The 10,988-nt window shown below is 39.1% G+C and overlaps 1 protein-coding gene across 1 annotated transcript; it reads left to right on the forward strand.

Annotated features, from left to right (window-relative positions):
* The first annotated feature begins 410 nt into the window (after positions 1 to 410).
* Positions 411 to 10,078, forward strand: LOC128842303 (vascular cell adhesion protein 1-like). Its single transcript, XM_054038206.1, has 5 exons — positions 411 to 546; positions 1,248 to 1,523; positions 2,713 to 3,033; positions 4,395 to 4,661; positions 7,583 to 10,078. The coding sequence occupies exons 1-5, from the start codon at positions 495 to 497 to the stop codon at positions 7,741 to 7,743; spliced, it is 1,077 nt and encodes a 358-aa protein (XP_053894181.1). The 5' UTR covers positions 411 to 494; the 3' UTR covers positions 7,744 to 10,078.
* The last annotated feature ends 910 nt before the right edge of the window (positions 10,079 to 10,988 follow it).

Below are 10,988 nucleotides of genomic sequence, written 5' to 3' on the forward strand. Positions count from 1 at the left end.
CATTGACTTCAGTGGAACTGCTCACATGAATAGCTTCTTTCACATGACTGACGATCTGTACGATCAGGTCCTTATTTTGCTCCTTATACCTGTGATATGCAATAACAATGCTAAAATAATTTTATCCTGGGCTTAAAAAGATTTTTCTCATCTGAAGTGTTCTTGATATTCTCCATCTCTGGTATATTTATTTTGCTAGTTCAGTTTTGGAATTAGTTTGAAAAATAAACATTGTAATCCTGTATCTGAAAGCAGTAGAGGGCGCTGAAACCATCTACACAGCCTACAGGGGGATTTTTCCTAACTGCTGTGGGTATCCCCATCTAGAGATTTCCGTCACTCCACCCCAACCAGAATTGTTATAAAGAGCCGAGTAACTGTTCTGTCATTTTCAGAGCTGCAGACTCACACCGTGTTTCTTCAGAGAGAACAGAGATCCAGGGTTTGGAGCTAGCTTTCTTTTCATAATATATCAATTGCAAAAATTTACACAAATGGGAAGAATAATTTCATCAGTGACAGTGCTTTTACTGGGGTTTGTGACTTGTGAGTTTTTGTTTTGTTACTTAATCAATTGTAATTAATTTGAATTTTCCTTTATTTTAGAATCATTTCTCTTTATGGAAACTGATTTTGCATTTCAGTAAATAAAAATTCGTTAAGCTCAGTTAAGATGTTCTGTTTAACTAGCAAGAAACATTTTATTCAGCACTGACTACTCTGTAGTAATGCAGTCATTTTGTAATTTAGTTTGCTAAAAAATGTATTGCACTATAGAATCATAGAATTGTTTCAGTTAGAAGAGATCTCTAGCCCATCACTGTAGGTTTGATTTTATTATCCCTGAAGCATCCCTGATAGATATCAGTCAAGTATAGTATTAGTCAGGTATATCTGCAGTGAAGGTGATTCTATAACCTTCCTTGGTAACGTATTTACCTATTAGTCTGCTGCAAAATATTAGAGACAGATCCCAGCTGGTGTAAAGTCGTGTAGCTCCATTGACTTCAATGGATTTACATTGTTCATCAGTTGATTAGTTAATGTGTGTAGAGTATTTTGGAGATGGAAAGTACTATTTAAGTGCTAATTATTAATAGTTTAACTTGCCCTATGCAACTATTAGTTTAAAAATAGTAAAACAAGAGGCAGGCTTTAATAATCTCATATACCATACTAGATTGCCAGTGCAAAGGAGAACATGAGCAATGAATGCTGCTGAGTTTGCATTTTTCTCCCTTTTTCAGCTAAAGCTTTTGACATTAAGATTACACCTGACTACAACGTTCCTGCTCAGATTGGAGATAAACTTGAGTTGACCTGTAGTACTACTGGCTGTGAATCCCCAAGTTTCTCTTGGAGAACCCAGATGGACAACCCCCTAGGTGGGTCAGTGACCAACATGGGGAGCAGCTCCATCTTGACCATGGATCCTGTTGGCATTGAGAATGAGCATGAGTATCTCTGCAGTGCATGTTGTGGCAGTCAGAAAGAAGAAAGAAGCATCAGGGTTGATGTTTACTGTAAGTGATTTATTCCCTTTATATATGACATTGGTGCAATGCTCATTCAAAATAAATGTGATTAATCATTCCTACAGTGGAGGGTCAATTATATCCCTAGCACAACAATTCTGATATGGTTTAAACATATATTTCCTGGTAGGGGTCATAGATTGGTGCAGGGATTTCTTATTAGGCATCTTGAACTAGGCTATCTAGAGTGAATTTAATCTTTCTGGTTTTATTTGCTCTTGGTCTTTTCCTCAAAGTATATGAAAGCCAGAAGACAGTCCCCTTGAAGTGTTCAAAAAGCTGAAAAAAATATGCTCTGGGTGGAAATGTTTGGGGAAAATTTGAGTATTAAGGGCCTGATCCAAAGCCCAGTGAAGTCAATGGAAGTCTTTCTGTTGATATCAGTGAGTATTGGATCTGGCCTTAGGACCAAATCCTGCCCACTTTACTGATGCAAATTGTTCCATTAACTCCAACAGGCCTACTCTGGTGAAGTGAGCAGGAGTTGGCTCATATTACAGGGATGTTGTAAATTCACTCTGCCTGCCAGTATATTAGCTGCAGATACAAGACATATTTTCTACACCACTGAAATCAATGGCAGTTTTGTCATTGAGTTCGTTGGGAACAAATCAGTCCCATATACCTTAATATTTTGGCTTGGCATAGGAAGGTCTTTATATTTAATGGTAGCTGCAGTTATTTGGGAGCCACATTCAATAGCTGCTGTGGGTAATAATTAAAATTAAAAGATGCTGGGCCTTCTAAATGGAGATACAGCACATGCTGCCTTTTTATTCCAGTTATTTCTAAGAACAGTAACATTGTTGTCTGTCACTAATTTAGAAATATATATATATATGGTAGCTGTTATTTTCTAATTCTATCAATTAAAAAAGATCAGTGTTTTTCTATCTTTCATAAAATGCCACACTGTTTTTAACATGGACATGTATTAAAAAGAAAGATGGATCCAACCCCAGATCCAAAAACCCCAAACTTTGAGTGTGTGTGTGAAAAGAATCTGGAGGGTCAAAACCCCAAAATATGGACCCATATTTCATGACTGTAGTGGACTTAATCAAAAGCCAAGTCATGAACACATGTGAACTTGAGGGACTTTCAATTCTGGCTCTAGTTTCAATGGTAGTCTCTTTGGCTTTTCTCTAGTAAAAAGTAACTGGTATTGTTCTTTTAGCTTTTCCCAGTGATCCAGTCATTGAGATCAGCACACCCCTGAATGTTGGGGAAAAAGCCAATATCACCTGTATGGTTCCCAAAGTGTATCCTTCTGAGCGTTTGACAATGCAGCTGAAGAAAGATGGATCTGTTCTTGGCATGAAAGAATTTTTTGGGGAAGGAAGCACCGTAACCACAGAGACAAAAAGTCTGCCATTGACTTTTATCCCCACCTTTGAAGACATTGGGAAAGCGATTACTTGTGTGGCTGAATTACCAATTGATGAAATGGAATTTGAACCCAAGAAAAGACAGACTTCACAGAGATTGAGTGTAAACTGTAAGTATATTTATATTAGGGGTTAAATTTTACATTAGGATTCATGGACCAGGGCTACAAAGTTAGGGATATAAAAAAGTACTCCTGATCCACACTGGATCTCACACTGATGTCAGTGACTGTAGTGCAAAAAGATCAAGGATAGGACATGACCCTTAGGTCGTATCATCTCTGGGCACAGTCTTGTAATCCCTTCATGTGAAGAATAACCATTTGTGTCAAACGTTGTCTTTGAAATCTATGAATTTCTTTTAAAGACCATTTCCTCCAGTAAAGCTTAAAATATGATAAATTATAAATGTCATCTATTGTCTGCTTCATTCACTACCTCTTTGAAATCTCACCTGAAAATCAATCTTTTCACCTGTCCCTGTGCCTTTTAATTAAATTCTCCTTATGACAGGCCCAGTCCTGTAGGTCCTGCCTTTGGCAAAACTCAACTTCAGATTCAGTCTCTGAAAAAGAACTGCAGGATCATTCCCTATAATATTTATTTGTTTATTTAAAATATAAGATTGTTGCCAAGACACCTAGGTGCATTGCATCAATCAAAGCAATCAGACAATGACAAGTCAGAGTCCTTTGCTTCACCATTATTTATTAATTCTTTTTCAACCCTATACAGCACTATTAGGAAATTTCATAATGTGATTCACATGTCTGATGGGAGGTGTATACAATAAAGTTATCCCTATAATGAATACAGTTTAACTACATTTGGACAGCAACGTCACAAAAACAAATATACAGTAGAATTCATGGTCAAAATTCCAAAGGGGTGTCATCCTAGCCTCCAAGGCCCCAATCCTGTAATGAGCATCCTCTGGACAGATCCTTGCGCACCCAAGGAACTCATTGTAGGATCAGGGCCCAGTTTGGTACTTACAATTGACTGCAGGCAGAAATGTGACAGTATAGGGAGTCTGCCACCTCTTTGCAGGCACAAATCAAATATATCATAATCTATCGTAAGTCACATCTTCTGCAGTCCCCTGAGCACAGGGGCTGTGAATGAGTGGCCCTTATAGGGGCTGTACAAAAGGAGAGGGGAGTTGTCCCAATGTGCAGTGCATAAGGGCTAGTCCCCATTTAGCCCTCAGAGTGATGGCAATCTCAGGTCATGGACTGAGTGGGGATTGAGACTGTACTGCCCTCCCATCCATATAAACAGACCCTCTTGGTCAGGACTGAGGCATATTGGCTAAGGAGGGCTTGCACTGAAGCTCAAAAGCTATCTGTGCTGTATTTGATTTGAGGATAAATAGAGGATTTCAGTGTCCAGGGCTGACAATCTAGCACCTAATAAAGAACCCTCTCTTTGCTCTTGTTATTAATAACTAAAAATGGATCCTTTGTTTTAGATGGACCAAGAAATACGACGGTCTCTGTCACCCCCTCCACCACAGTGAAAGAAGGGGGAGCTGTGACAATGACATGTACCAGCTATGGTAATCCATCTCCAAAGATCTCCTGGACAAAGCATTCGATCAGTGGAGAGTCGCAGTTTCTTTCTGAAAATGCAACTTTAACTATAAATAACGTAAAGGCTGAAGACTTGGGGCTTTATGAGTGTGAAGGAGTTAACCAGTTTGGAAGAGAGAAGAAAACTGTGGACTTAACTGTTCAAGGTGTGTACAACATGATACACTGTAAGCCTTGCTTCGAAATTTTAGGGCTAATATTGCTCAGACTGAAATCTGTGAGAATTTTGCCTTTGGCTTCTGTGAGGTCAAGACTGGCCCTTAGTCATTAAGGGTAAAATTTATCTCATGCAAAGCTCTCTGAATCACTAGATCCCCATCGGGTGCATCTACACAGCCACTGGCAGCCTGCAGAAAGCCTCCATGCTGAGGCAACAGACTCGGGCTCACAGGGCTTGAGCTACCGCACTAAAAATAGCTGTGTTGGCAGCATGTTTAACTTGTGGCTTGGTGTGGAGCTTGAGCTCTTACCTCTAGGGAGAGAGTTGGGCTTCAGAGCCTGAGCTCCAGCCCAAGCCACAATATCCACACAGCAATTTTTAAGAGGTAGCACAACCCCCACAAGCCTGAGGCTGTCAGCCCAGCTGAAAGGTTCACTGCCATGGGCTGTGTAGACATACCCATAGTATGTGAAAGTGGCAGATATACCATATATGGGGCTCGGCTAGAGGATGCAGGAATGTATGAATATGAATCCAGCAACCAGCTCGGACAGCAATTTAAAAACATAATGCTTGATGTCAAAGGTCAGTTAAAATAATGTTCTCTATGTTAATGAAGTGGGGTTTGTTCGTTTTTTTGCTAGAGGCATAAAACATGGTCTAAAATATCAGCCAATTTCTTCAGACTCTAGGTTTTGGGGTCATTTTTTGTCATTCCCTAGGATTTTAATGTTGTATGTGTCATGTAGTGAGTTACCCAGGGTCTTGTCATATATAATTAATAGGAACAGATCAACAGTGAAGTCTGTTCTCCAGAAGGATCCAGATGTCAGAAAACAATTGTTCTCCAAAATCTTTTAACAGTCCCTTACACTGGCGTCCCGCAAAACAGGGTTTGAAACTGTGGAATCCTAATGACTTTCTCAGAGAAAGGTCACATGTCTGAAGGCTGGGCAAACATGCTCTCTTTTAGCTTCTGATTCTTTGTCTTTGCCTTTGCTGTGCCTGTTCTGTAGAATGAGGACTTCAGAAGCCATGTTTGTCTATTTTTCTCCTTTCATGAATATACATAATCATTTTAAATTAAAGAAAAAAAGTTCGGTATAAAGTGAAGGGTGCTATGTCCATCAATTAATAAAATATCCTTCCTGCCAGCAGCACTGTGTGAAGACTAGAGAGTACCTTTAGCTAGTGATCAAGTAAATTTTAAAGAAAAGATTGTAGTGAATCATTCAACTGAATTAATGCCCTGAGAGCCTGCTGTAGATTGTCAGTCTCTACATTTGCATTTAAATCTTACCCGACATTTTCTTTCCTTTTAGTTCCTCCCCAGAATACTACAGAGTTAATATCTCCATCAGACAATGTTGATGAAGGGGAAAATATCACTATTATGAGTACAACCTATAGTAATTCACCTCCACAGACAGTCCCGCAAAAGATCCATCCAAGCAACACAACCATCCTCTCATCACAGAATGACACCTCTACAGTCAGCAAAAATGACACAGGCATACACCATGAGACTGGAAATAACAATGAGACTAGAAATAACACTGATGGGATTGAGATAACTGTTGTAGGTAGGCATATATGTTGCTTTGAACTTACTTGTATTGTTATCTTCCAGTGATTGAAAGGTTGCTGTTAGCACAGCTAGTGTACTGTTCACCCACACATAGATATACCATGGTTAGTGGTGAAAAACATAACAGAACAGTTCACTAGTGAATATCAATAATGTAATAGCTTCCTATACAGCACTGATACTCTTAGCAATGCTACCCCAAAGTGGCACAGTGGTTCAAGGGAGGTGGGGAGAAGGCAGGCATAGCCCCACTTCCTCTATGCACCAGTCTGCAGAGCAAGATTGGCACATAAGGAGAAGAAGCCTGAACCCCACAAAAGGAGATTGAGGGCGCCTTGATGTGCGCTGGGGAGCTGCTGGAGGCACTCTGTCTGCTTGGGGGAGAATGCCTCCTGGTCCTCCCTGGAGCAGCCAGCTTACAACATGCTTTATTGTGTACTATGCCAAACAGGCCTGAACTTACGTAAGACTAACAAACCCAAGACACTGAACAATGATTAAGTTGATTAGGGATGGTGTTTACTGAAGAAGAGAATGCAAGACAGATTGCTAGAAGAGGTGGGTTTGAAGAAGGGATTTGAAGGAGGATGGAGAGTGCGATGCAGATGAGAACCAGGAGCGTGTTCCAGTTGAAGGCAGTAGGGTCTGTCCCATTGCAACAGCTGGGGCACTGCTCCACTCAGAAAAATTAGAAACTAAAACCATAATAAAGTCAATTCACCCGTTCATAGCTGTTAACATGGGAGGATAGCTCTTTCAGAGCAGGATCCATGTGGAACAGCTGCTTCAGTGCCCCAGACTATATCATGCACATGTTCACATTCATTTTGGAGCTCCAGGGGAGAATATCATGGAGCATAGACTGAGGGGCACGTTCTAAAATACCCTGAATTAGTGAGCATAAGTGGAGCTCAGGAAAGCTAGAGTTCCCCTATGAAAATCTTTGTCCGATAGACACCACTGGGCATAGGGAACTGCATTATAAAAAGTGCGAACCCAGTGTGGGAGGAGTCAGGAGATGATGGCAACAGAAAGATGAACAGATTGGAAAGAGGGTAGGGTGGGGAAATAGGATCAGAGATGTAGATGTACCAAAATTACAGAGGGCCTTGTACATGTGGACAAGACCTTGAATGTGATGCAGTAAGAGAGAGGAATCCAGTGAAAGAATTCAAAGGGGTCAGACAATATGCTCAAAACTGGAGGAGAGGAAGATGACATAACAGTAACATTGCCTTTACAGTGATGTGCATACATCTACTTGTAACAGTTTTTAATCAACTTCTTCTGTCTCCTCTTTTTTTTCTCTTGTTTTGCAGAAATGGTGAAAGAAACAGATTTTGTGATTCCTGTGATTGTTGTGCTCTCTTGTTTATCAACAGTGGCAACCCCTGCACTTGCAATATTGGTTTACAGGTCAAGGAAAGCAAAGATAAATGGATCTTACAGTCCTGTAAATGCACCAAAACCAAATGTTTAAGCAAGTGACTTACCTTCTTCATTCCATGACCTTATATGACATGCAAGTGACTTTTTGTAACACTGTCGTGAAAAACATGAAAAAATGTTCTGTACTGTGATAAATACAACAGCCTTTACATTAAAGGGAAAAATAAGACACTGCCTTAGAAATAGGTGAATTGCTTCCCTAATGAAGCATGCTCAACAAGAAGAGTTCTTTGAAGTGCTAAGTTTGTAGATAGTATCCCATTTCCTATACATATGTATTATAAACACATTCAAGTGAACACCAGTTTGGAAATTCCAATATCCTATTGCAGCTGTACATAGAACTGTTGTTTCCTGAGATATAAACCAACACTATTTGAACTGATTAGACTATTTTGGCATTACTTAATAGTGAGTGTTTTAAATATAATTTGTGTAAATGTTTGGTCGTGGTACTTTCCTACTGCATGTAATGTGTTCCAGGTCCTCCTCTTATTTATGCCAACATAACTCCATTGGCTCCAGTAAAAGTGCATAGTATAAATGAGAAGAGAATTTGGCCTTTTGTTTCTAATTAATTGTCACAAATGTAAATCCTTCAGAGTCAATTAAAAACTTTTAAACTTTTGTTTAATAAATGTGCCAAAGCTTTTGATACGCATGTAACAATTATAAATGTAATTCAGCAAGTATCTGTTTGGGGTTAAGATATAATCAACTATAACATGTGAGATGTACAATGGTATGGTATTTATTTGGGGTCTTGTTACTTCAAAGTATATAGCAAGATTTTCATTGACTTCACTGTGTGCAGGCCCATAATTTAGAAGTTAACTCTAAATAGACATGCTTTATAGACTTTTGCACTAAAATAAATCCACCTTGGGGTATTGCCGTTAATCATAAATGGTAATAAGGCTCCAATACACATATTCAACTCTTATTGAATAGACACAGAATTTGTGATCTAACATATTTAGATGAAGTTTCTAAATATTTCACTGTCTCCTGTTCTTGGTACTGTATTTTTGTTCATAGAAATGTTTATTCAGTTGAAATTCCCAACCAATGCCCATGTAATAGTGAGATGCAACATGTATGTTTACTTTATTCCCACTTGTTAATCCTTATTTCTTTAAAAAGCAAAGTGGTCAAAATGCTGAAACTAGGTGGTGTATTTATTTATTTTGTTTTCTATCTTGTATGGTGTGTGTAACAATAATGGGACCCAGGACACAGACTGGCCTGTATGAGGGAAAACTCAGAGAGTTAATGTGTATATTCTATAGATGGCACCAACACAAAAGCAGCAGTTGCAGTAGATTTAGTAAGTATTATGAATTAGTTGTCACAAAGCAGTATATGGTCCTGGGTACTAGAAAATTCTGTCAGGAGAAAAAATGAAGAGATGCCAGTCTGTTAATCTATGTAAAAGACACCTAACATGCTGCTTCTGCCAATCCTGAAGAAAGAAAGATCTTCCCTAGTTAAGGAAGCATGCGATAAAGCAGGACTCAGGGCCTGGAGCACAACTCCAAGGGAGTAAAAAGTCTGCCAGGGTCATCTCTTCTTAACAATACATTGGGCCTGGCTGGGCCTCTCAGAGTTGAATTTGCCCCCTAGAACTTCACACTGGTTCTCTCCCTTCTGCTTGGAAAGCGGAACCACAGCTTCTGTGGTATCATTGAGATACTGGCAGGCCTCGTGGCAACCTGTGCCAAGGCTTTAGGCCTCAGCCAAACACTGACAAAGTAATTGCTGGGAACCTGGTCTTTGTGTTAGTATGGTTAAGAGGGTATTGAACTTATATCAATGTGTTTAGTGTTTAGACCTTATGAAATGCTTATAAGTTGCAACATGCCTTAATGTCACAGATCATTTCTTTATCACATGCTATGCGGTAACATTTAAGTTTTTGCTTTGTAACTATAGAACTGTGAACCAGGCAGGAGGGATCATCTCCTGCCCCTCAAGAAGGCCTATCAAAAATAAGTGTGCCACTGTGGAACATCACAATACAAAGACATTGTTAATTATCCCCTTGCACCCATGAAGAGGCTATGTGCAAAAGGGCTTGTCCCATAAGCTTGAATTCTGGAAGAAGAAAATAAAAACAGCTGACAAGAAATTTTTTTCATCTCTTTTTCTGTTCGACTCTTACAGGGCCAGAGCTACGAAAGAGAATCTGAGATCCCCAGGGTCAATCTGGGTTAGCCCTAAAAGACATTTAGAGCTGACAGATCACTACAACCTTATCACTTTGTAAAACCATAGACTAACTCATTTGTATGTATGCTTGCCACCTTTAACTTTGTAATAATTCTAATTCTTTTCTTAGTTAATAAATCCTTAGATAGTTTACTATAGGTTTGGCTACAGTGTTGTCTTTGGTCTGAGCTCTAAGATACCAATTGACCTGGGGTAAGTGATAGGTCTCCTGGGACAGGAAGTTACCTGAACATTTTGTGATCTTTGGTGTAGAGTATTACGTCCAGCTTGCCTGGGTGGCAAGATGAACTAGAATGCCCAAGGGGACAGTTTGTGACACCACAATAAGACTTTTTAGTGCTTTAGTAGTTCACATTTGTTACTGGACTGGTGAAATCTAATTATAGCATATACAACCATTTTGGAGCTTCTGCCCTGCTTCTTGACGGTCTGCCCTGAGGTTGGCACTCATGATCGTGAGCCACTCCAGACAGCGTGACAATCATCATCCTTCCTTCCATTCTAGTAGAGGGGGTGGAGACTGACTCCAATCCTACCAATTCAGTCAATGTCTAGTATTAAAGAGAGTAAGAATAAGTATGTGCTATTCTCATTTTTATCTGTAGCTATCAGGAACGTACTCTCTTATATTGTTGTTAAATCACATTTATTGAAAACCACTTCATGCTAACACTTCATGTTAACTACAGAAATAACTACAGAAATAAGTACTAGTTCTCAGCAAGTTTCTTTCATATCTTGTCTCATCACAGATGGGTTCAATTATTAACATTTCTTTTGTTTCCATTAATGTTAACTGTAAGTGTAAATATACATACACATGTCACTGTTAATATAATTCGAACAATTTTAGAATTTTTCAAAACAATGCATATAGATAATCTCATTTGTAATTTCTCACTAATACCCATGAGAAAGTAATATTGTGAGTGCCTCTATTAAAACAGTACAGAGTATATTGTTTAAATATACATTATCAACACAGTAAAAAATTCTTCAAACTAGCATTTTATTTCTTATACTGCAGTTTGCATAATTCCAAACCTT

The sequence above is a fragment of the Malaclemys terrapin genome, chromosome 8 (genome assembly GCF_027887155.1).
Source record: "Malaclemys terrapin pileata isolate rMalTer1 chromosome 8, rMalTer1.hap1, whole genome shotgun sequence".
In the NCBI taxonomy this organism is placed as follows: Eukaryota; Metazoa; Chordata; order Testudines; family Emydidae; genus Malaclemys; species Malaclemys terrapin.

What these genes read in the sequence shown, in the direction of transcription:
- LOC128842303 (XM_054038206.1), top strand. Translation starts at nt 495, where the DNA reads ATGGGAAGAATAATTTCATCAGTGACAGTGCTTTTACTGGGGTTTGTG. An exon ending in CATCAGGGTTGATGTTTACT is followed by an intron (nt 1,524 to 2,712) that starts GTAAGTGATTTA and finishes TTGTTCTTTTAG; the next exon opens with CTTTTCCCAGTGATCCAGTC. An exon ending in ACAGAGATTGAGTGTAAACT is followed by an intron (nt 3,034 to 4,394) that starts GTAAGTATATTT and finishes CCTTTGTTTTAG; the next exon opens with ATGGACCAAGAAATACGACG.